At 44.6% G+C, this 26,574-nt stretch overlaps 1 protein-coding gene across 3 annotated transcripts in view; it reads right to left on the bottom strand.

Annotated features, from left to right (window-relative positions):
- The window catches only part of SCAF4 (SR-related CTD associated factor 4), a 61,684-nt gene extending 57,855 nt beyond the window's left edge, over nt 1-3,829 (bottom strand). For 2 of the 3 annotated variants that reach the window (XM_007965075.3, XM_007965105.3), the window contains exon 1: nt 3,374-3,829. In XM_007965075.3, the coding sequence (XP_007963266.2) occupies nt 3,374-3,403 (30 nt within the window). In that variant the 5' untranslated portion in view covers nt 3,404-3,829. The remainder of the gene's footprint in view (nt 1-3,373) is intronic. The other variant, XM_007965096.3, reaches the window with a different exon arrangement.
- Nucleotides 3,830-26,574: the final 22,745 nt, after the last annotated feature.

Here is a 26,574-nt window from a genome sequence, read left to right as displayed (position 1 = left end):
CCCTTCCTTCCCTCATCCTTACGCACCGTTTCCCTCTAATCCCTCAAAACCAAATCTCTAAAGACTACTTTACACTAGCTACCTCTTATTTCCTTATCTCCCATCACCATTCAACCCTAAATTTCAAATCCTGTTGCCCTCAAACATTTCAGTGGCCAAGTCCCCTCATACTATACAAAATATTATCTTCAGTGGAGAGATCCGAGTTCAAATCCTAGTTCTGCCATTAACTAGCAATATGCCCTTAGGGGAGTTATTATTTATTATAATTTCTTGGAAAATCAGTTTCCTCATCTGTAATTGGACTCTATGCAGGGTTGTGGGAATACATATTAAATTAGACATGTGTACATATAAGTGCCTGACATGCCATTGGTCTTATATTAATTCCTTTTGTTCCCCCTTTCAATTTTCCCCCACCTTTCCCATCTGAACTCCTGGATGTCTCCCTCTATCTCCTAGTTGCTTCCAAGTTTAAGTCCTATAAGCCCAACTGCTTGCCAAAAATTTCCACGTGATGGTTCCACAATTAACTCAAACTCAACCTGTTCGAAAATCAAACACATTTTCTTCTCTACTAAGTAGGCTTTTGATGACTTGTGTTAGGGTATCACCACTTTCTCAGCCCTCAGGATGTGGGGACAAAAGGTGCTTATAAACCTATCAGATGCCAAGGTCCATGGATTCCTTTGGCCCACATCCTTTCTCTACTCTCCATTCCCACCATACACTTGCCAAGTTCAGGTTTTACTTACATTTCCTACCGAGTCTCTGCCTCCTATAATACATACCACTATGAACGAAACCGTTTTGATTACATTATCCCACTGCTTAAAACCTTCAATGTTTACCTACAGCCTAAAAATGAAATTCAAACACATTAGGCAAACATGAAACTTGTCAGGCTCAAACTACTTTACCATCCTTACTTTCCAGTAGCCTTCAGAATCAAAATAACTCACTTTTCAACACTACTGCCCTTCGATCACTGCTTCCTACATCTTCTGAAATCCTAAAACTGATACCTGCTCCTCTTCCCAAGCCTTCACTGATCTCCAATGGCTATGCCACACTGCAATGGAAGGATCCCAAAGGAAGTTGTTCTACCACATCATATTAAAGTTATTTGTCTAAGTCTTAAGTTCTCTACTGGATTAGACTTTTAGGTGACTGAGATGCTTGGTAGCCCTACAGTACTCAGGACGTGGCTGTGCAGGTGAGCAGGCACTCAGAAGTTTAAGTGAAGATCAGATTTGAGAGATTCAAGATTATATGGGGAATGAATCAAGAACATTTCATGAATGGGGAGAAATAGCTGAGAAGCACTACAAATCAAGTAGGCACAGTAAGATGAATTTTAAAGTCAGATTAATTTCTCTAGAAGAGTTTTAATTTAGCAGAAGAGAGTTGGCATTCTTTGCAGTTCACAAAGACTAGGAATAGAACTGAAATGAACTGGAAAATGAACAATGATAAGAAAATGCTCATTTTGCACATTTAAAAAGGTCAAATATCACTTCCCTCTTTCAAGGAATCAATACCATTCCTAACTTTGGTTTTTCAAAGTAAAAATTACTGATGGTGCCTTTTCAGGATTAATAGAAAATACTTTGCTTAACAATGTGCTTGATGTCAACTTCCATATGCCTGAATCAGAATACTTCTGATCTTAAGAATGAACTAAAAATCCTCTTCTTTCATCAAAAACATTCATTCTTCCGATTCTGAAATGAATTTTTAAAATACACATTCACTGTTGGGAGAAAAATGTACTTGAAATATTTTAACTATTGTTGTGCCATTTGTTTTAATTCTCATTCAACAATTATTTGCAAGGCACCTGTTTTGATTGGGAGAGAAGGAGGGAAAGGAACAGAAACTTCCTGCCCTCATGGAGCCTGGAGTCAACATTCCAGTGAATTTTACCTTCAGAAAACAATCAACTTCCAACCCTGAAATAGTTGGAGCATTATCACAAATTCTCTGGCGATCAAAAACTAGGACATACTATTTTTATTGTTTTGAAAATCATCACTACTGAACTTTTACAAGACACTGTCCATTACCAGCTGCAACTACTGCAGTTAGGGCATTTTATTTACCCATCAATTGAAGAAAATCATTTTTAGGGTAACTTATATGGCAATAAATTGTCTCAACTGCAGTGTAACTGGAGAGTTCCATATATTATAGCACCGCAAATCTAAAGGAAAGTTATCGCACCATAATTGTTACAAGTAAACCTACAAAATCTGTGAGATGCAGCACGTTTTTAATGCCACATCCACACATCTCGAACTACTACATTTGATTTTTCAATGTTGCTTTATCTTTGGTACTTGGAAAGGGAAGACAATACAGCTCAACCCATGACAATAGTTCCCATTCTGTAACCGCATTTTAAATCATCAATAGCCAAGTCTCCTCCTCCCAAATCGATTCTGACAAATAGGATGTATGGACTCTACACTCCAAAAGCAACACCTGGAATGATCAGAGAAACAACTAGAGAACTTTAAGGCCGCAGGCAGCTTTGTTCCCGGTTTGGAGAGGTTTTCACATGTAAATGTCCTCGTAGAAGGGAGCCGAGGATTAACTACCTCGGGAGGGGGTGCGAGGGTAGGGAACTGGAGGACAACGCCAGCCTTCTAGCGGACTAAGGCGGAGCGAATACTCTTCTCTCCCATTCAACTTTTTAGGCGTCACGTTGGGGCTATAGAGCCTATAAGAAGGTTATGTTCACGACTTTAAATTATTATAACGAGCCACCCCCTCTCCGTTTATTAGCCCTATTTCCCAAGTGCGTGAATCTCGGAGAAGGGGGATGAACACCCTCTCCAACTCCTCCCAGACCCGGGATCAGAGTCCAGGCGTCGACGCGCCGCGGCCTGAGCAACAGGAGAGCTGAAGCCACCGCTCCGCCAGCCCCACGACCGGCAGATGCTCCCGTTCCCCCGCCCCCAACCCCACGCGCCCGCCCGCGCTTCTTTCTTAGCCCCTTGCGGGCTCCCGGCACTGCGAACCCGACAACCGGGCTCGCGGAACAGACAGCGAGGGCGCCCGGACCCAAAAAAGGGACAAGTTAGAGGAACGGGCACAGACTTGGGCTAGGGGAGGCCGCAAGGGGGCGAGGGGGGAAGCCCGAGGTCGCCGTCCGGGGGTGGGCAGTGGGGGGAGGGGTGCAGGGTCAGTTCCCGTGGTCGCCGCGACCTCTCCCGGGCCACAGGCCCCGCTCCGTGCAGGCCCCGCCGGCCCGGAACCGGGGCAGGAAGCGTCCCCACCCGGACCAAAGCTTTAAACCTCAGGCGGCGGGAGAAACGAGCCCCGGCTCCCGCAGCAGGCCCGGCACCCCCCTGCCCCGAGCACCCCTTACCTCCTGGTTGAAGGCGTTGACGGCGTCCATGTTCGCGCTGCGGCGGCGGCTGTTCCGGGCCCGCCGGTCACATAGACCTCGCGCCGCGGCGGAGCGGGGCCGGAAAACCAACCGGGCCTGGTGGCTGGGGGGAGGCGACGAGCGGCGGAGCCCGAGGCCCGGGCAGGAAGAGGCTGCGGCCGAAGCGGCGAGGCGGGCGGCCGAGGCAGAGGCGGAGAGGTGGCGGGCCCCCTCTCAGTCCCGTTCGCAGGATGAGGAAAAGGAGGCGGCGGCAGCGCCGGTCTTCAACATGTCCGTTTGGTGGTGGCGGCTGCGCTCTGCGTCTCGCTGACACGGCCCCCCGCGCCCTCACGCACTGGCTCACACTGGCCCGGCCGGCGAGCGGGCGGGCCTCTCTCTCCCTCTCTCCAGCGGGATGGCGGCAGCGGCCCGAGTCCACGCCGCGCGGGGAACCCTGGGACGGCTCAGGCCTCCCGGCGCTTCCTGTGCCCGGCGTCCGCCCCGCCCCGTTGCGCTGGCCCCGCCCCCTCCCCGCCTCGTCCCGCCCTGCGCCGCCCCGCGTGCCGGGCTGCTGGCGCGTGACGCCGGGACGCCGGGCGCTTTCCCGCCAGCGGCGGCCGCGGGCCGGGGAGACAGCCTGGCACCGAGGCCAGGCCTGGGCGGAGGGCGCCGCAGAGCGCGGGATCCTAGGGCTGCGAGGGTGACCTAGAGCAAGACCTGGCGCACGCGCGCTCCGCTCGACGCGGTGCTCCCGGGTGCGTCTCTGCGAAATGTTTGGCCCTAACCGGCCCTGCACCCGGCGGGGGCGGCGGGCATGGAGCCGCTCGCTCTCCGCTGCCGCGAACAAAGGGCGCAGGATTTAACCTCGGCCCTCTGGGCGTGCCTTTGCAGGCTCTCGTGCGCTCTACTGGGGAAAAGAATAAAAAGCTTCAGCCAATGCCAGTGCAGCTGTGTGCCCGCTGTAGTTGTGCAGGTTAATTCTGTGCGAGCTAAAACACTGAGAAAGACGTTCAGGCACTGGATATCCACGCAGGCCTTAAGGAACGCCTGTGCAGCCTTGTGCCACGAGAGGAGTGGATTCACTAACTTTCACGCTGATTCCTCAAACCAAGTTGTTTCATTTTTGGCCAAAACTGTTTATGCTGATCACTTTCCTTGAGTACCTACTGGCTGCCTGGTATTGGGGACAGGGAATAAAAGATAATTGTTTTGCCTGAAAACACCACAGTTTAGTGGAGAGGACAGGCAACTGAGCAGATACTTACCAAAGCATGCTTAGTGTTAGGGCAGAGGCCCTGGGAAACAAGAAAGATGCCCCTCCGACAGGAAGTCCGGGAAAGCTTCCTAGAGGAAGTGGCACCTGAGCTACATCTGGAGGGAGGAGAGGCCTACAGAGCCTGATGAGGACTGCCACCATCACCTTCCCCGAAGGAGGACCAGCTGGAGCTTAGGAGCAAGGTGGACTGAGAGACGAGAGTGAGACCAGATCCTAAAGAGGCTTTGCTCTTCCAGAGTTTGGATTTTGCCCCCTTAAGGCAGAGGGGAGCCCTTGAAAGGGGAAGGTGGAGTGATGGATGCAGTGTTCTCTCAGAAGGATGGTGCAAAGTAGTAAGGGGACAGGGAAAGAATGGCCCTAGCCCCCAGGGAAAATGAGGACTGAAGGACAGATGTTTAGGAAGTGGAGTGGAAGGGCCAAGGCAGAATAACTGTGAGGTTAATAAAGGGGGTGTCCAGGAGGATGCCCAGAGTCTGACTTGATGAATGACATGGGTGGTGGGTTTATGAGTCAACGTAGGGAATTTATGGGGAAGAAGGCGTGGGTTTGAGGGAAGACAGGATGATGGTTAACACTTGTCGCTTACCATGTGCCAGGGTCTCCTGACATGCTATTCTGTACTGTTTCATTTAATCTCCGTAACAGGCTTCTCGGTGAGGTGTCTATTAGTAATGCCCTCATTTTATAATTCAGGGAGTGAGTGAACTAATGTGTCCAAGGTCACACAGCTGGATCATTTCCGTCTGGGGCCTGTGGAGTTTGAGCTGTCCCTGGGACAAATAAGTGAGGATGCCTAGGAGGCAGTTGGATAAACACGTGCAGAGTCAGGAGCGATGGCTGAGATGATAGAAATCTGGGAGTCATTAGTGCACAGCTACTGGTGGAAGGAGCTGAAATAGGGGGAAAAAGCCCAGGAACACAGGTATGTAAGGGATAAGTTGGAGGTAAGAAGAGGTGAAGAAAGGGCTCTGAAGTGATCAGCTCTATGTGGTGCTGGAAGTAAAAGTCCAGCAAGATAAGAATTGGAAAGTGCCTGATGGGTGCTACATGCAGGGAGCTTGTCCTGTGTGTAGGCTGGCGTGGTGAGGGCAAAAGCTAGACTGATGTGTATCAAAGAGGGAAAGGCAGGCAGGAGAAAGTTTATAGAAACTTGGCTGTGAAGGCAAGCTGTGAAGACAACAAAAAACTTGCAGGAGGAAGTGAGAGTGTTTGCTTGTGTGTTGTTTTGTTTTGAGATGAGGGTAATGTACTCTTAATTACTTGTTAAAGGAACAAACAAAGTAGATTTCAAATTTTATTTTCGGGTCCACTCATCTTCTACTTCATTACCACTTCCTATCACTACTTTTTAATTTTCCAGCTGAACTACCATTATATTTTCCAAATCCATGTTGCTTCTGTAACAGCTGTCATCCACAAGATCACTAACATTGCATCAGAAAGTACAGACGTGAGGCCAGTGCAGTGGCTCACGCCTGTAATCCCAGCATTTTTGAAGGTCAAGGCAGGCAGATCACTTGAGGTCAGGAGTTTGAGACCAGCCTTGCCAAAATGGTGAAACCTGGTCTCTACCAAAAATATAAAAAATTAGCCAGGTGTGGTGGCATGTGCCTGTAATCCCAGCTACTCTGGAGGCTAAGGCAGGAGAATCGCTTGAACCCGGGAGGCAGAGGTTGCAGTGAGCCGACATGGTGCCATTGCACTCTAACCTGGGCAAGGGAACAACACTCCATCTCAAAAAAAAAAAAAAGAAAAAAAAAGAAAAAGTACAGATGTGAGTAGATCTCTGTTTCCTACCCTTTGGCATTTGGCATTTCTGGAGATCTACCTCCTCCCAAATTCTGTCCAAGATCCCCACACCATGTTTCCAGCCTATTGCCAGGGCACAACCCACATTTTGTCATTCCCTGGACACATTTGGGAATTGACATGGCTGGGCCTTTGCTCTCATAGAAAACCCCTCTCTGCTCCTCTATATAGGCAGTCCCATTTAACATCTAGTTGATATGGAGATGTCACTGCCTTTTCATTCATTAATCATGTATTGAGCATGTACTTTGTGCCAGGCAGTGTGCAGAAAAGCTTCCCCACTCCCATTTCAGCTAGTCTCAGCATCTTCCACCATATGCTTCTATGACTCCACCATAGCACCTCTTACCTTGTATTGCTGTTATCTGAAAAAAGAAAAGAGTCTGCGTTATTCTGACACGATGTGCTCCCACCCTGCCTCTACCTGTTTCTGTGAAGAGTGGCAGAACTTAAAAATGGGTCCACAAAGCCAAATGGGATCCCCCTTCCCCAATTCATACACAGTCTGCTTTCCTCTTGTGATTCAGGGAAATAGATTTGTCCAAGGAAGGATGAAGTCTTAAGCTGGGGTTGGAAAGGGGGACTTGGGATGAGGGTGGTGAGTTGAGCTTTGGACAGGTTGCCTTTTGGGACTCAGTGCTTTACAGCTATTGGGGCCTATAATGGTTGTCGAATGAGGGAGTGATTGTCCAAAGGGGGTATTTTCTTTGTACCATCGTGCTGAGATTTGAATGCACAAGAAATAAGATTTGGCTTCTAAGATCCATGTGCTTGAGGTAGTTAACAGATTTTGGAGGTTCTTTCCTGGATAGGATTGTTTGGTTTTTATGTTGAGAGTGTTTGAGAGGTCTTTCAAAAGTAGTTGGGGAATATATGCTATCAGCTAGACTTTGGGTGCCTTGGCAGCATTTTCTAGCGTTTTCCTGTTCTGAAGACAGCAGCACCTATATCTGTTCTGGAACATCTGGTGGCCATTTGCACAGCTACTGCTGGACTTCCATCTTTATCTCTTCAGGCAGACAAGTCAAACCTTCCAATAGGAAATTTTGGGTAAATGACAAAAACTCATGAGGGTTGTCCTTTGTGAGCAGACTTTGAAGCAGTAGGAATGTAGCCTATTGAAAAGATGGCCAGAGGTTCAGAAATAAATGTGATGGATAAAAATCAGCAAGACATTTAATACATCTGCAAACTTGCCTTTCAAAGAACATTGATTGAAACAGATTCGTTTGTTCATAATGTGGGTATGAAAATAGTTTTGAAAAGCCATTCTAAACAAACTTATGTTTTTAGAAAGAGTAGATGAAATCTGTTTGCAGAGGAAGGAAAAGATGACATTCAGGAAGCAATATGCTGGTTAATTCTGTGTTCTTCGAAAGCCCACTCATTTACTTGAAAGGAATGCCGGTTACAATCCACAGGTATAGAGAATATGGAGAGAAAGCATCTTACGCCTGAAGAGTCCAGTGAAACATTTATAGCTAAGAATCTAAGAGAATATGGGTTCTTTCTGGTTTTTTTTGTTTGTTTGTTTTTGAGACAGGGTCTTGCTCTGTCACCCAGGCTGGAATGCAGTGGTGTGATCATGGCTCACTGCAGCCTTGACCTCCTGGGTTCAAATGATCCTTCCATGTCAGCCTCCCGAATAGCTGGGATTACAGGTACAAGCCTCCATGCCCAACTAATCTCCCTATGTTGCCCAGACTGGTCTTGAACTCCTGGGCTCAAGCAATTCTTCCATCTCAGCCTCCCAGAGTTCTAGGATTATAGGAATGAGCCACCACACCTGGCCTAATTTTAAATTTGTTTGTGGACAGGGTCTTCCTGTGTTGTCCAGGCTGGTCTTCAACTCCTGTTCTTAAGCGGTCCTCCTGCCTTGGCCTCCCAAAGTGTTGGGAATATGGGTGTGAATATGAGCCACTGCACCCAGCCTTGAAAATGACTTCTTTCTAATGCTTTATGCCATCTACTTTCTGGAGCGAGTATAAACTGGCTGTATTATTTGAGACTTCTTGCTCCTTGGTCTGCTTTTCTTCTCTGGCCAGCCTCCTGGATTCAAGTCATTTGTCAGATATGTGTATTGTAAATACTTCCTCCCAGTCTGTGGCTTACCGTTTCATTATCTTGCCTCCTCCTCTCTCTGAAGCTTTCCCTGACACCTCTGTGATCCTTCTTCCTCCCCACTTAGGGATGTGACTGAACTCTCTCCTGGTTTAGAACTGCGCCCAACTGCCCGCTGGGGAATTCCACATGGGTATCCCTCCATCCCCAAGGGACCCACATGACTCCTTTTTGTGCATCCTCTGTCTTCATGCCCTTTATGCTGTTGGGGCCAAAACAATGGAATGAAATGTGTGGAAAGCAGGAACTCCAAGAAGGAAGAGCCCAGCGGCAGTCGGGCAATGGGATTTTTGGGAATTTTCATTTTCTTCTTAATTTTTCAGCATTTTTCATACTCCTTATGGAAGGCATGTATCACTTTTTTTTTCTTTTCTTTTCTTTTTTTCTTTTTTTTTTGAGACGCAGTCTCACTCTGTTGCCCTGGCTGGAGTGCAGTGGAATGATCTCGGCTCACTGCAACCTCCACCTCCTGGGTTCAAGTGATTCTCCTGCCTCAGCCTCCTGAGCAGCTGAGATTACAGGCGTCCGCTATCGTGCCTGGCTAAGTGCTTTGTTTGTTTGTTTGTTTTGTTTTGTTTTGTTTTTTGTATTTTTAGTAGAGACAGGATTTTGCCATGTTGGCCAGGCTGGTCTTGAACTCCCGACCTCAGGTGATCCACCCGCCTCGGCCTCTCAAAGTACTGAGATTACAGGCATGAGCCACCACGCCAGGCCAGTTTTATTGTCAGAAAGAGTAAACTCCTTAAAAAAAAAGAAAACATGCAAGTAAGTATGCAGCAAACCTAAAATGTTCTGTATTTGTCATCTTAGCTATGATTGCAACGGTGAGCATATGAGTAACTAATAAAGGAAAACAATTTCTCTTCTTCACTTCCTATCTTACTTAGGAATAGGAATCCAAGATTCTCTTTCCAAAATGGAAGGTGTTAAAAACCAGTCTCAACTGAAGTGAAATGTCACCTTTTAGGACTGGGCCACGCCAGTCCAACATTTGCTGTTTCATTCATTCACAAAATAAATGTGTACATCTCTTGTGGACAAGCACTGTGCTAGGTGTGTGGAATACTGTGATGAGCCCAAACACAGATAAGTTCCTTCCTTGAGGAACTATTCCTCCAGAGTCTGGCACCTTGCCCTGATGTTGAGTATTTTCCATGTATATATTGGCCATATGTATACTTTCTTTTTTTTTTTTTTGAGACGGTGTCTCGCTCTGTCACCCAGGCTGGAGTGCAGTGGCTGGATCTCGGCTCATTGCAACCACCACCTCCCAGATTCCAGTGATTCTCCTGCCTCAGCCTCCCAAGTAGCGGGAATTAACAGGCACATGCCACCACGCCCAGCTAATTTTTGTATTTTTAGTAGAGACGGTGTTTCACCATGTTGGCCAAGCTAGTCTTGAACTCCTAACCTCGTGATCCCCCCACCTCGACCTCCCAAAGTTCTGGGATTACAGGCATGAGCCACCGCACCCAGCCATGTATACTTTCTTTATTAAAGTGTTCAAATCGTTTGCCCTTTAAAAAAATGGATCATTTGGAAGCTTCAGTATGAAGCTATTGAATGATACAAGTCCTCTGTCAGATCTGTGTGTTGTAAACATTTCCTCACAGTCTGTGGCTTTCCTTTTCAGTTTCTTTTGAAAAGCAGATGTTTTTCATTTTGACGGATATAATTTATTACTTTTTTTCTTTTATGGCTTGTGCTTTTCTGTCATATTGAAGAATTTTTGCTTATCCCCAGGGTATGGAAATGTTCTCCTCTATTTTCTTCTTGACTCTTTATAGTTTAGCACTTATGTTTACTGTGATCCATTTTGAATTAATATATGTGTATGAGATAAGGTAAATGTCAAGCTTCATTTTTTTACCTTAAGATATCTAGTTGTTCCAGCACTATTGTTGAAAAAAAAACGATGATTTTCCCCATTGAATTAGTTTGGCTCGTTTGTTGAAAATCAGTTGACTATATGTGTGTGGATCTATTTCCACATATGTGTACTCTGTTTCTTTATATATATCTAAATACCTGTCTTACATATACATAGCCCACTGTCTTAATTTCTCTAGTAATTCAAGTAAATCAGTTAAAATCTCCAACATAGTTCTTTTAAAAATTGTTTCCATTATGCTGTGATCTTTGTATTTCTATATACATTTTTAAATCAACTTGTTAATTTCCAAAAAAAAAAAAAAACCCCACACAACTGAAAACAAGACAAAATAGGAAGTATGCTGGCCAGGCGCAGTGGCTCACGCCTGTGATCCCAACACTTTCGGAGGCCAAGGTAGGCAGATCACAAGGTCAGGAGTTTGAGACCAGCCTGGCCAACATGGTGAACCCCCGTCTTTATTAAAAATACAAAAAATTAGCTGGGCGTGGTGGCGCACGCCTGTAATCCCAGCTGCTTGGGAGGCTGGGACAGGAGAATTGCTTGAACCCGGGAGGCAGAGGTTGCGTGAACTGAGATCACGCCAGCCCAGGCAACAGGGCGAAACTCCGTCTCAAAAACCAACCAACCAAACAAACACAGAAAACTCATAAGTGGGTGTTGAATGTTGTCAGATACCGTTGCTATATTCACCGAGATCATTATGTGATTTTGTCTATTTTATTCTGTTATATTAATGAATTACTGTGATTGGATTTTGAATGTGAAACCAACCTGGCATTCCTGTAATAAAATCCACTTGGTTATGGGATATTACTTTTTTTATATGTTGCTGGGTTCAATTTGCAAAGATTCTGCCAAAATATTTCCTTCTATATTCATGAGTGGTATTGGTGGTCTGTGTTTTCCTTTTCTTGTAATGGTTTTGGTGTTGGAGTAGCTTGCTCTCATCAAATTATTTGATAAATGCTTCTTTCCTTCTCTGTTATCTTTTTTTTTTTTTTTTTTTTTTTAGATAGAGTTTTGCTCTTGTCACCCGGCTGGAGTGCAGTGGCATGATCTCGGCTCACTGCAACCTCCTGGGTTCAAGTGATTCTCCTGCCTTAGTCTCCCAAGTAGCTGGGATTACAGGTGGCTGCCACCATGCCCAGCTAATTTTTGTATTTTTAGTAGAGATGAGGTTTCATCATGTTGGCCAGGCTGGTCTCAAACTCTTGACCTCAGGTGATCCACGCGTCTCGGCCTCCCAAAGTGCTGGATTACAGGTGTGAACAACCACACCCAACCTCCTTCTCTATTTTCTAAAATGGCTTGTGTAGAATTGATATTTCTTTCTTAAGATTTGTTAGAATTCACCAGTGAAGCCACTTGGGCCTAAAGTTTTCTTTATGAGAGGGTTTTATATTAATAATTCAATTTTTAAAATTGATATAGTGTTCTTCAGGTCTTCTGTTTCTCGAGTGAGTTTTGATAATTTGTATTTTTTTCAGAAAATCGTCCATTTAAAGGTTGTCAGTTTATTGCATGAAGTTTTTTCATGATATTCTCTTATTACCCTTTTAATGTCTATAGTGATATTTCCTTTTTCATTCCTGATATTGATAATTTCTATCTGCTTTTTTTTCTTTTCTTGTTCAGTGAGGTTAGAGATTCATCTACTTTGTTGTTCTTTTCAAAGAAACAGTTTTTGGTTTCATTGATTGGCTCTATTGTTTGTGGACTTTCTAGTTCATTGATTTTCGCTCTTATTTATTTCCTTTCTTCTACTTGCTTTATATTTAATTTGCTCTTTTAAAGTTTTTTGTCTTTTTGGGTTTTTTTGTTTTTGTTTTTGAGATGGAGTCTTACTCTGTTGCCCAGGCTGGAGTGCAGTGGGGTGATCTCGGCTCACCACAACCTCTGCCTCCCAGGTTCAAGCGATTTTCCTGCTTCAGCCTCCTGAGTAGCTGGGACTACAGGTCCATGCCACCATGCCTGGCTAATTTTTGTATTTTTAGTGGGGGGGGGGGGGTTTCACCATTTTGGCCAGGCTGGTCTCGAACTCCTGACCTTGTAATCTGCCTGCCTCGGCCTCCCTAAGTGCTGGGATTACAGGCATGAGCCACCACGCCTGGCCTCTTTTCCAGTTTCTTAAAGTGGAGGCTTAGATCATCGATCTGAGCTTTTTTTTTTTTTTTTTTTTTTTTTTTTTTTTTTTTTTTTTTTTTTTTGAGGTGGAGTCTTGCTCTGTCACCCAGGCTGGAGTGCAGTGGCACCATCTCGGCTCACTGCAAGCTCCACCTTCCCAGTTCAAGCAATTCCCTTGCCTCAGCCTCCTGGGTAGCTGGGATTACAGGCACATGCCACCACACCCGGCTAATTTTTTTGTATTTTTAGTCGAGACGGGGTTTTACTGTGATGGCCAGACTGGTCTCGAACTCCTGACCTTAGGCATGAGCCAACATGCCCAGCCGAGACTTTTTTTTCTTTTGGTTTTGTAAGCATTTAAAACTTTAAATTTACTTCTCAAATTTTGGTGTGTTGTATTTCCTAAATATTTAGTTCAAAATATTTTGTAATTTCACTTGGGAGTTTTTCTTTTGCCTGAGTCCTATTTACAGAAGTACTGTTTAAATGCCAGATATTTGGGAATTTCTCAGTTATCTTTCTGTGATTGATTATACTATTTGAATTCCATTATAGTCACATATCATACTTCATATGATTTCAGTTTTTTTAAATTATTGAAACTTGTTTTGTGGCTCAACTCATGGTCTACCTAGATGATTGTCCCATGTGCACTTGAAAATAATATATATTTCACTCTTGTCAGATAGGATAATAATATATATTCCGCTCTTGTTAGGTTCTGTTAATGTCTCTTGGATCAAGTTGGTTAATAGTATTATTTAAGTCTTCTAGATTTCTATTGTTTTTCTACCTCCTTATTATAATGTCAATTAGAGAGGAGATTTAATGTCTCCTGATGTGATTGTGCATGTAGTTATTTCTCCTTTCAATAGCTTCATGTATTTTTTTGTTTGGTTGGTTGGTTTTTGAGATGGAGTCTCCCTTTGTTCCCCAGGCTGGAGTGCATTGGTGTGATCTTGCCTTACTGCAGCCTGCACCTCCCGGGTTCAATCAATTCTTGTGCCTTATCCTCCTGAGTAGCTGGGATTACAGGCATGCGCCACCATGCCCAGCTAATTTTTGTATTTTTAGTAGAGACAGGATTTCATATGTTGGCCAGGGTGGTCTCAAACTCCTGACCTCCAGTGGTCCGCCCACCTCAGCCTCCCAAAGTGTTGGGATTACAGGTGTGAGCCACCGCACCTGGCTGACTCATGTATTTTGAAGCTTTGTTACTAGGTATGTAAAAATTTAGCATTATTATTTCTCCTTGATGAATAGACTCCTTATCAATTGGAACATTTTCTCTTTCTCTCTGGTAACATTCCTTGCCCTGAATTCTCTTTTATCTGATATTGATAAAACCACTCTGGCTTTCTTGTGGTTAATGCTTGCCTGGTATATTTTTTCCATCCTTTTGCCTTTAATCTGTCTGCGTCTTTATTTTTACAGTAGATTTTTTTGTAGATGACATGTAGTCAGGCCTTGCATTTCAGTCCGTTCTGACATGTCTGACTTAACTGAATTGTTTAGACCATTCACATTTAATGTAGTTGTCAATAGGGTTGAGTTTCATTCTACCATTTTGCTGTCTGTTTTTGGTTGGTCCCATCTGCTCTACTATTTTTCTCTTCGTTTGGCTTCTTTTGGCATAGTAGAGTATTTTATTTGATCTCTACTAGTTAACTTACTATTTGTACCTCTTTTTCTTTAGTGATTGGTCTAAGGTTTACAGTATGCATCTTTTTTTTTTGAGATGGAGTCTTGCTCTGTCACCCAGGCTGGAATGCACTGGCATGATCTTGGTTCACTGCAAGCTCCACCTCCCAGGTTCATGCCATTCTCCCACCTCAGCCTCCCAATTAGCTGGGACTACAGGCGCCCGCCACCACGCCTGGCTAATTTTTTGTGTTTTTATAGAGATGGGGGTTTCACACCATGTTAGCCAGGATGGTCTCGATCTCCTGACCTTGTGATCCACCCGCCTAGGCCTCCCAAAGTGCTGGGGTTACAGGCATAAGCCACCGCGCCCAGCCTATGATATACATCTTTAAGTTATCACAGTCCACTGTCAAATAAACTTATGCCGCTCGACGTATAATGTGTGATTCTTATTATATGCCTCTATTTCCTCTCCAATCCTGTGCTTATTGTAGTTTTATATTTTACTTCTACATGTATATATTATAAGCCTACAATACATTAGTATTGTTTTTACTTTAGCCATTATTTTGAAAACAAGAAGATACTTTTTATATTTTCCCACATATTTAATATTTTCCGCACTCTTCATTCCTGTGTATAGATTGCAGTTTCTGTTGTCAATTTTCTTTCTCGTAGGGAAGTTTCTTTCATATTTGTTTTAGGCCGGGCGCAATGCCTTACGTCTGTAATCCCAGCACTTTAGGAGGCCGAGGCAGGTGGATCACTAGAGGTCAGGAGTTCGAGACCACCCTGGTCAACATGCTGAAACCCTGTCTCTACTAAAAATATAAAAATTTGGCTGGGTGAGGTGGCTCACACCTGTAATCCCAGCAACTTGGGAGGCTGAGGCAGGAGAATTGCTTGAACCCAGGAGGGGGAGGTTACAGTGAACTGAGATCACGCCACTGCATTCCAGCCTGGGCAACAGGGTGAGACTCCGTCTCAAAAAGAAAAAAAAATTCGTTTTAGTGCACATCTGCTGTCAGTGAAACCTCTCTGTTCTTGTTGATCTGAAAAAGTCTATATTTTACCTAAATTCTGAAAGGGATTTTCTGTGGGTATAGAATTCTACATTTACAGGGTTTGCCCCCTACCTAGCACTTTAAAATGTGTCATTCCATTGTTTTCTGGCTTGCATAGTTTCTCACGAGAAATCTGTGAGAGAATTCTTATATTTGTAAATAATTGCCTTTTGTCTAATGTCTGAAAATTGTTATTTCCTGTATTTTTTCCAGTTTTCTGGTTTCTTTTTTTATGGTGAAATGGTAATTCTGCACCCTGTTACTATCTCATGATGAGAGACAGAAGTTTCCAGAAGGTTTTAATTGTTAGGGAGTAAAATCTATTAGTTTTTTTTCTTTTATATTTAGAGCCTTTTTGTGTTCTAAGAATTAAGAATTCTTTGCCTGCCCTAAGATCATGAGGATATCCTCTATGTTTATTTTAAAAGCTTTACAGTTTTAGTGTGCAGATTTTAGGTCCATGGCCTATCTCAAGTAAATTTTTTTGTATGTGCGTGAGACAGGAATAAAGGTTCATTTTTAAAAAAGTTATTTCATCATCCTTTGTCATCCATCATCTTCCCTCCATTGAATTGCATTGGAACTTCTATCAAAAATTAAGTGGCTGCATATGTGTGGGCCTATTTCTGACCTCATTATTCTGTTCCTTTCATCACTAATACCACACTGTCTTGATTGCTGTAGCTTTATAGTAAGTTTTGAAATCAGGAAGTCTTCCAACTTTGCTGTTCTTTGAGGTTATCTTGCCGCAAGGACCCAGGTGGCAGTAATTTTTAAAGCTCCTCAGGTGATTCTAGTGTGAAGCCAAGGTTAAGAAGTACTGTCTTAGGGGTTGAGGAGTCCTAGGCTGGTCCCACTGGGTTTGTGGTTTTGTGGTTTTGTGTTTTCAACACATTTCCTTCAGGACAGTATGTTTATAGTCTATTTGCTTCTGAACAATTTCATGTGTAAGTAACCACATCCAAAGGCTTTGTGGAGAAATGGCCTTTAAGCCTAAGAATTCTTGGTTCCAAGCTTCTGATCATCGTGCCCTGTCCAGTCCCCTCTCCCATAGGTTCAGTGGCCATTGCATGAGACAATTGGATAGAAAATAGTTACATGGGAAACACTACCCTTAGTCACCTCTTTGGTGCCTAAGTGCCCAAACTCCTCTGCTTAGACAGTCACTTTCCTGCGTGCCCTTGTATTAGCTTCAACTGAAGTAGAGGAAAAATTGCCTTTATTAACCCTGCCAGGCTTAAAATTATGGGACTCTCTGTTAAGTTGGATTGGAAAAGAACTTCACATTGAGTAAAACTGATTTTCCCCCCACTCACCTCTCAAACCAGGTGTCTCTAAGTTAAGATCTCCTCTCCGCCGGGGGCGGTGGCTCACGCCTGTAATCCCAGCACTTTAGGAGGCCAAGGTGGATGGATCACGAGGTCAGGAGATCGAGACCATCCTGGCTAACACAGTGAAACCCCGTCTCTACTAAAAATACAAAAACTTAGCGGGGTGTGGTGGCGAGCGCCTGTAGTCCCAGCTACTTGGGAGGCGGAGGCAGGAGAATGGAGTGAACACAGGAGGTAGAGCTTGCAGTGAGCCGAGATCACGCCACTGCACTCCAGCCTGGGCCACAGAGCGAGACTCTGTCTCAAAAAAAAAAAAAAAAGAAAACTCCTCTTTTGATAAGTTAGGTTATAAGATAAGCTGCTGAAACAAAGGGACCCCCTACCCTCTAACACAAATATTGTGTTTTAAAAAATTTATTTCTCTCTCAGGTAATGCTCCAGAAGTGAGCAGTCTAGAGCTGGTGAGGTGATTCTGCCATCCCCCACAGGTGAACTCCAGGGTGACTTTGCCATTTGTCATGATTTTCTAGCCACAGGATGGAGAAAGAGGAAGTAGAAGGCCTGCAGTTTCCGTTTTAGGATGTTACATACTTCATGTTCACTCATATCCCATTGGTCAGAGCTTGGTCACAGGGCCATGCAAGGTGCAGGGGAGGCTAGGAAAGGTATTTTTGGACTGACTGACCATGTATCTTGCTGAATCTCAGAAAACTTCTATTATTAAAGGGAGTAAAGTCTGAATGGATATGGGAGGAAAATCACTCATCTTCACCATGGCTCTCTTTTGCTAAGAGCCCAATAAGGTTTGGCTGTGTCCCCACCCAAATCTCATCTTGAATAGTAGCTCCTATAATTCCCACGTGCTGTGGAAGGGACCTGGTGTGAGATAATTGAATCATGGGGGCAGGTCTTTTCCATGCTATTCTTGTGATAGTGAATAAGTCTCACAAGATTTGATGGTTTTATAAAGGGGAGTTTCCCTGCACAAGCTCTCTTCTCTTGTCTGCCACCATGTGAGATATGCCTTTCACCTTCTGCCCTGATTGTGAGGCCTCCTCAGCCATGTGGAACTGTGAGTCCGTTAAATCTCTTTCTCTTGTAAATCAGCCAGTCTTGGGTATGTTTTTATCAGCAGTATGAGAACAGACTAATACAGAGCTGTAACAATGAATTAAAAAAATCAACGTTCTGAAATTTCATACCATTCCTTCCAACAGCACAGCATGTAGAGTTGGCCACATTTTACCGAAATCTTTTGCCATCACCAAATTACTGACCTGGAATAATTTAATCTTACTGCCTTCTATCCTACCTCTTCTGCTCAGCCAATTAATATTTTAGAGTCTATTCCTCATAGCAAACCACTTCAAAACATAAAATTCTGTCTCAAGTAGGAATGCTTATGGCTGCAAGTAAAGAAAACCTGATCAATAGCTTAAAAAGGGGTTTATTTTTCTCATTACATAAAAAGTCTAGAGTAGGTGGTTTCTGGCATTGGTTCCAATGCTGCAGCCGAGGACTAAGACTCTTTCTTTCATTCTGCTTGACTTTTCTTAACATGTTGGCTTTTTGACTTCTTTGTTATTTTGTGGTCACCAGATGATTGCTATAGTTCCAGCCATCGCATCTATTTCTTTCTTTTCTTTTCCTTTCTCTCTCTTTTTTTTTTTTTTTTTTTTTTTTGAGATAGAGTTTTGCTCTTGTTGCCCAGGCTGGAGTACAAGGGCATGATCTCAGCTTACCACAACCTCCATCTCCTGGGTTCAAATGATTCTTCTGTTTCAGTCCCCCAAGTCACTGGGATTACAGCCATGTGCCACCATGCCTGGCTAATTTTTTGTATTTTTTTTTCTTTTAGTAGAGATGGTGTTTCTCCATGTTGGTCAGGCTGGTCTCAAATTCCCAACCCCTCAGGTGGTTCACCCGCCTTGGCTTCCCAAAGTGCTGGGATTACAGGTGTGAGCCACCATGGCCAGCCCATCACACCTATTTCAAAGTGTGAATGGTATCTGCTGGGTCTGCTCCTTACTTACGTAAAGAAAGGAGGTTATTCCACCAAGATCATGCCATTGCATTCCAACCTGGGCAACAGAGCGACACTCTGCCTCAAAAAAAACTAAACTAAAATAATAAAAATTTAAAAATCAGAAAGGAGGCTATTCCGGAAATGTCTCCCCACAGGTCTCCTTACCTCTTTATTGACCAGAAATGAGCCATGTGCTCATTTCTAAACCAATGGAAAGAAGAAAGGGATTGGATGAACACCAGTCAGAATTCATCTGCTAGGAGTAGAATATGAGCAACTTTCCTTTAGAACAAGGGATCTTTGCCTTCTATCTGAACAAGTAAGTTCTATTAGCAAGGAAGAACAGGGAAGAAGGGAGCTAACGTATGGCCAATGAGCGAGAACAAAGACTAACGGCCACACAGACAGGCCATTGTGAGTGTGAGTGTGGGCTGTGTGATTGTGTAAGATGCCGGAAGTGTGGAAGGATGTATACTCGGTTGTTAGCACATGCCACATCACTGTGGGAAAAGGGGCATGGATACAGGTGAAGGCAGGAGGGGAAGCAAGCAAAACTGAAAAGAAAAAGTGGCCTAAAAGTATGGCGATCACGTTTGTGCATTTATGTCCAATTATGTACTTATGTGAATATCTAAATAAATTTGAGAAATGTTTAAAATAATCCTGATCCCATCCTAAATACAGGTAGGTTTTGCATTATATCAGCACCCTGGCTGAGCCCCTGCATTCAAGCAAAAAAACTAAATCAATGAATGATGAGTACATGAATAAATGAATAAGTCCATAGCAGACACAATAGATATCCCATTGTCCACGCATTAAGATCGTGCATGCCACCAGCTAGAGGGACAGCCACCCCCCACCCATGCCCTAGTGTAGTTATCTAGTGAAATTCTAACATCTTGAATCTTCTTCTTTTTGTTTTAAAGTCCCAGCACACGAAAAGTAGAAAAACAGTTAAGGAGGCTGCTGGAGGTAGGGAAAATGACAGCCATTAGAGATAACAGCTGACAGGTTGACAGTGAAGGAGAAGACAGCCATCTATAGGAAGCAGACACAAGAACACACAAAGAACATACACAAGAACACACACAATCTATAGACAGCAATCTACAGGAAGCAGTTGCAAGAACACACAAAGACAACACTGTCAGGCCGTTCTGTTTAGGAGGAACTCGTTCCAGGCACCTCCATAACCCCCAGTGGCACTGGTTTTACAGCAAATCACAACAAGGCTATATACACATCAGGCCCCAGTGAACAAGGAATGGGAGAGTATTCGCCACATTCTCTGTTTAAGAAGGCAAGGCGGTGTGTGATAGAACAGAGGATGAGGGCTATGCCCAGTTCATCCTTGTGACTTTCAAGATACAACTTTCAGCTCTCAGCTGGATGCCACATCTGGACTCCGCAGCCTTCTCAAGCTCAGCACGTTTTAAACTCTTCCTGCCTCATTTACAATTGAGGTGCCAAGTTGTCATTGGCTACCAAAGTGATAGGCAAATCCATGTGTTGAGATGTTCAAGGGAAATATCTGAGAAAGTGTTTCTCAGCTCTTCCTCACCCTTCCCTACTCGGGGATAATAAACATGATCAGGGTGGAGAGAGAGAGAATTTGGGATAAGGAAATTGGTAGTGAGAGTTTTGGGGGAAAGGAGTTGACTGTTTCAGGCTTCCAACTCTCCTCTATTTGGAGTAAGAGGCCAGCAAGCTTTTGTCCTATGAGCCAAATCTGGTCACAGCCTATTTGCACAAATAAAGTTTAATTGGCATGCTGCCACCATAATTTGTTTGAGTATTGTCTCTGGCTATTTTCTTTTTCTTTTTCTTTTCTTTTCTTTTCTTTTCTTTTTTTTTTGAGACAGAGTCTTGCTTTGTCACTCACGTTGGAGTGCAGTGGCTTGATCTCAGCTCACTGAACCTCCACCTCCCAGGCTCAAGTGATTCTCGTGCCTCAGCCTCTGGAATAGCTGGATAACAGGCATGTGCCACCACGCTCGGCTAATTTTTGTATTTTTAGTAGAGATGGGGTTTCGCCATGTTAGCCAGGCTGGTGCCGAACCCCTGGCCTCAAGTGATTCACCCTCCTCGTCCTCCTAAAGTGCTGGGATTATAGCCATGAGCCACCGTGCCCGGCCTCTGGCTGTTTTCAAGTATCAGTGGAAAGGTTGTGACAGAGGCTGAAGCCCATAAAGCCTAAAATATTTGCTGCCTGGCTCTTTCCAGAAAAAGTCTGCCATCCCTGAACCTTATGCCTCATGAGGAAGACCACAGGGGTCCCCAGGAGAGTATTAAAATATGTCCCTGCTAGGTGGTCAACAGAGAGGACGAGTACCTAGACTCTATCCAAGGCGGCCACGGGCTAGGCTCTGACTCTCCCAAGGGAGAGGGAAGGGTGAAGACCTGCTTTGGTGGCACGCGCCGTGCTGTGACTCTGGGATAGTGTGACACTGAGCGTTTCCCAAGGACCATACTCAGGACTGAGTGGGAGAGAGAGTAGCCACCTGGAGACCTCAGCAGATAGAGGCTTGAGTGGACCAACTCCTGCCCAGGGATTAAAGACATCACAAGAGACCACCCAGAAGAGGTGCATTCTTTGCAGTCAAAGGAAGTGAGGGAGAAAAGGTTACAGGGCTCAGTGGCTCACGCCTGTAATCCCAGCACTTTGGGAGGCCGAGGCAGGTGGATCACCTGAGGTCAGGAGTTCGAGACCAGCCCAGCCAACATAGTGAAACCTGGTCTCTACCAAAAATACAAAAATTAGCCGGGCGTGGTGGCACGTGCCTGTAATCCTGGCTATTTGGGAGGCTGACGCAGGAGAATCGCTCAAACTCAGGAGGCAGAGGTTGCAGTGAGCCAAGATTGTGCCACTGCACTCCAGCCTGGGCAACAGAGTGAAACTGGGTCTCAAAAAAAAGAAAAAAGAAAAAAAAAAAAGAAATTTCTAAAGAGCTCGCTAAAGTGAGAGACAGCCTCCTCTAACCATCTGGTAGCCCTGAGACAGCATGAAGCCAGCCGCCAAGTTGGAGCTGGACTAGACCCTTCCCTCTCCCTATCCAGTGCTCCTGCTGCACTTGGTGGGACTGCACCAACAACTGGCAAGTTGGGGGACACATGAGTAAGGGAAGAGGAGGACCAGAAGGCCATGGTACCTTCCCAGCTGCAGGCTTCCAGCCAAACAGTGAGGGAGATTTAACACCGTCATGTTTGGCATTCTGACATTCTTTTCTTTTTGAGAGAGACAGACAGGGTCTTACTCTGTTGCCCAGGCTGTAGTGCAGTGGCATGATACTAGCAGCTCACTGCAGCCTCAATCTCCTGGGCTCAAGCGATGTTCCCTCCTCAGCCTCCCAAGTAGCTAGGACTGCAGGCATGCACCACCACAACCAGCTAATGTTTTCTTTCCTTTTCTTTTTTGAGACAGTCTCACTCTGTCACCCACGCTGGAGTGCAGTGGCATGATCTGGGCTCACTGCAACCTCTGCCTCCCAGGTTCAAGTGATTCTCCTTTCTCATCCTCCCAAGTAGCTGGGACTATAGGTGCACGCCACCAAGGCTGGCTAATTTTTGTATTTTTAGTAGAGACAGGATTTCCCCATATTGGTCAGGATGGTCTTGAACTCCTGACTTCGTGATCTGCCCGCCTTGGCCTCCCAAAGTGCCGGGATTACAGGCGTGAGCCACCGTGCCTGGCCAATTTTTTTTTTTTGTAGAGACAGGGTCTTTCTGTGTTGTCCAGGCTGGTCTTAAACTCCTGGCCTCAATAAATCCTCCAGCCTCAGTCTCCCAATGTGATGGGATTATAGGCATGAACCACCACACCCAACCCATTCTGATATTCTAACTACTAAATTGAAACTGTTGGTGACCTAATATGACTCATCTGTTCCAAAGAATGAGTGGAAAAGGTTTGGGACCTGCCAGAGTTTCCCAGCTCATGAGAAGGACACCTCCACTAAGGAGAGCTTAGGGGGATGAGAGGAACACACTGAACTAAGATTTGTTTTCTGGCATGACTCATGCTTGTTCACCATGCTGGATCCAATAACTGATACAGAATGAACATCCCTAATCCCAAATCCAAAATATGAAATGCTGCAGAATCTACTACTTTTTGAGAACCGCTGCAACATCACAAGTGCAAAATTTCTCATTTGACCTCATGTGAGGGGTGGCAGGCAAAACACAGTCAGAACTTTGTTTCATGCACAAAACTGTTTAAAATATTATGTAAAATTTCCTTCAGGCTATGTGCATAAGGTGTATATGAAACATAAATGACCAGGTGTGGTGGCTCACGCCTATAGTCCCAGCACTTTAGGAGGCCGAAGCGGGTGGGTCACCTGAGGTCAGGAGTTTGAGACCAGCCTGGCCAACATGGCAAAACCCCGTCTCTACCAAAAATACAAAAATTAGCCAGGCATGGTGGCACGTGTCTGTAATCCCAGCTACTTGAGAAACTGAGGCACAAGAATCACTTGAACCCAGGAGATGGAGGTTGTAGTGAGCCGAGATTGTACCACTGCACTCCAGACTGGGCAACAGAGTGAGACTCTGTCTCAAAAAAAAAAAAAAAAAAGCAAATAAACAGAAAACCATAAATGAATTTTGTGTGTAGACTTGAGTTTCAACCCCAAGGTATATATGTGCAAATATTCCAAAAAGTGAAAAACATCTGAAATCTGAAACATTTCTGGTCCCAAGTATTTCACATAAGAGATATTCAACCTGTATTATTAAGCACATGCTGGACATCATGCTAAGCCCTTTACATGCATTACACATGAAACCTCCCAGCCAGCCTCTAGTATTAAGCCAATTTCACAGAAGAGGAACCGAAGCAAAGGAAAGATAGGCTATGGTCTAGAGGAAGCTTGTCCAACACACAGCCTGTAGGCTGCCTGTGGCCCAGGATAGCTTTGAATGCAGCCCAACACAAATTTGCAAACTTTCTTAAAACATTATGAGTTTTTCTTTGTGTGTGTTTTGTTGTTGTTGTTGTTGTTTTAGCTCATTAGCTATTGTTAGTGTTAGTGTATTTTATGTGTGACCCAAGACAATTCCTCTTCTAATGTAGCCCAGGGGAACCAAAAGATTGGACAACCCTGGTCTAGAGCCTCATTATTAAGTGGTGGAGATGAGATTCGAACCCAGGCAACCCAGGACCAGCCTGAGTTCTCAATCGCTATGTCATGCTGGCTGGAAGCACCGCCACCCAAGACTTGGTTCTCTAAAGGTTTGTTATCGGCTGAGAGGTCTTGACTTCCCCTAGAATCCCAGGGTTGCTGACTTTGCTTCTCCCATCAGAGCCTGCCACAGACTCCTTATCGTATCTGAGTTGGCCAGAGACCCTTGAGACCCCATTGAATCAGCTGGGTCACAAGCGCTAAGTTGCTTGCAGTGCAGCCTGGACCAGCTCTGGAACTTCTCATGGTCAAAGCTAAGAGTCAATTGAGTCACCCACTGAGTCAGGCGGCATACTCAAATGTATGGCACAAGTCTAAAATCCTGTGTAGGCCCACAAACATTGCACCTGAGTCCTAGTGATAGGACACAGCAGGCACAGCAACTTGCTCTTCATTTTGGAGGAAGAGCCCTAGTCCCCCAGATCACTGAACACCTTCCCCGACCTCTGCTCCAAATCCACTGTCCCAAATCTTCTGTAGCTTTGGGAGATTTCTCTTCTACCCATTGGTGTGAATGTTCTTACCCAGGCATCCTTGGTGTCTGCTACTTCAGCTCCCTAGATTTTATCAACTTGATGTCCCGTGAGATGGTTCAGGTTCCCACAGAAGCACCGGAGAGGTAACAATACTGAGGTAAGTAAGGAAAAGATGTACTATTGTCCTTGCCAGGTACAACAAACCAATGAACGCACCAATGAATGAACAACTCACCTGCTTCTAGTGTTCTTCGTGTGTCATAACAGAGAAACATTTGGCAAAGCCACGGATTCTTACCAAGTGCCAGAGTCTCTGTGTATCTGTTTTGGTCAAATGAAGCCACCTGGAACAGCAGATGTAACTGATTAAGTTGATGATAATGCACTGTCATTCCCCAAGCCCCATCTGGTTTTCTTCACTAGTCAAACTAGAGAGTTAAAAGGGAATGTGATAGCAATCATCACCTCTGGATCTTTCCTGTCTATTAATCTCTGAAATTCTCTGAGGGATGTGGTATTGCTTGTGATGTGCCATTTTGTAGCGCTCTTTGAGTTTACGCTTGGCCATTTGAGTCAATGTGGGGATTTGCTATTGTTACATGTGTATGTTCCTCTTACACCCTTATGAGCTGGGGAAATAAAAACAGATTTGGGGACTCTTTGGGCCTAGTGACAAACTTAAAACTTAGTTTCTTACCTAACTCACCATAAATCCCTTCTCTGACTGGTGGACAACAGTGGTATCAGGGTCTATAGGAATTAGCATTAGTAATGGATGCAGTTTTCAATAATCCTTCAAAGATCTAGGTTTTCCATTTCTGTAGTACACATTTGCCTTGATTAATGGTGGCAGTGATTTGGGGGGGAAATGAGGATGAAGATGTACAGCAGGAGTGTCCAATCTTTTGTCCAATCTTTTGACTTCCTTGGGCCACATTGGAAGAAGAATTGTCTTGGGCCATACGTAAAATACACTTAACATTAACAATAGCTGATGAGCTAAAAAAAAAAAAAAAAAAAAAAAAAAACCAAAACCAAAACTCATAATGTTTTAAGAAACTTTAAGAATTGTGTTGGGCAGCATTCAAAGCCATCCTGGGCCACGTGTGGCCCACTGGTCGCAGATTGCACAGGCTTGATTTAGAGTACATATCTGTGATCTTATTGTAACGTTCTTCATCAAGAACACCTGGTCTCTTTTCATTCAAGAGGCTCTGGGTCTATGATACAAGTCAGGTCTTGGAATTGAGAATGTCTACCCCAGAAGCTCAGTCCATGCCTCTTGCTAATCAGGCCTGAGAGAGCTCCTTAACGCTCTTGGTCCTAGAAATTCCTTGGTCAGTTATCATGGTGAAAGACCCCTGCTAGGCAGACCAGTTGGATTCTATTCTGGCCCTACTTTCTCGTGCACTAGGGAGTGGTTTGGGGATGGGCTGCGGAAATAAATACAGATTTGTATTTGCTATCTGGGGGTGGTTTGGGGATGGTGGTGGTTTCTAGTTAGCCAAGTGTAGGTCACTTATCCACATCCTCGCCACAGAAGATCCTGGGGAGTTGTGAAACTGGGATTTTCAGTTTCAACTGCGGGAAAGTCTGCCTTTCAGCAGAATTTATAGTCTGGGGAAATAAATTCAGATTTTCATTCTAAACATAGGAAGAAGGTTCAGAGGTTGCTCAGCCAAAAATGATGACAAATGCGTTTCCACAATTCATCTCACCTTCTTCTGTCATTTAACAACTGTAAGGTTTAGAAGATTGATCTCAGCTTCAAAGGTAGCTCATGTTTTATTCAAACCAAGTTGAATAATGCAATTCTCTTTGCCAGTGATTTGTTCAGAAAATCAGACCTAAGCTAGTTAGGCACATGGCATGCCTCCGACTTCGGGGGTTGGTTCAGGGGTTCAGGAACAGGCAGCTGACACACTGTGGTCTAATGAGACGCCAGATGACATGTTCTGGGAGATTCTGGAAAAAAGTTTCTCACGTTCCAGAGAGCCAGAGAAAGACCATAGTATCTTCTGTACTTGATCCCTGCAGGCATCTTGATAGCAGCATGGAGCTCCTGCAGGACAGCGGGCAGAGCTGAGAGAATCCTAGAGGAACTGAGCTGGATCTGCTGGGGTTTATTTATGTATTATTTTAATTTATTTTTTTAGAGACAGGGTCTCACTCTGCCCAGGCTGGAGTGTAGTGGAGCAATCATAGCTCTCTGCAGCCTCGAACTCGTGGGCTCAAGGAGCCCTCTGGCCT

Source organism: Chlorocebus sabaeus, chromosome 2, assembly GCF_047675955.1.
Source record: "Chlorocebus sabaeus isolate Y175 chromosome 2, mChlSab1.0.hap1, whole genome shotgun sequence".
Lineage (NCBI taxonomy): Eukaryota > Metazoa > Chordata > Mammalia > Primates > Cercopithecidae > Chlorocebus > Chlorocebus sabaeus.
Note: the sequence above shows the minus strand (reverse complement) of the source record. Positions and strands in the feature narration are given on the sequence as shown.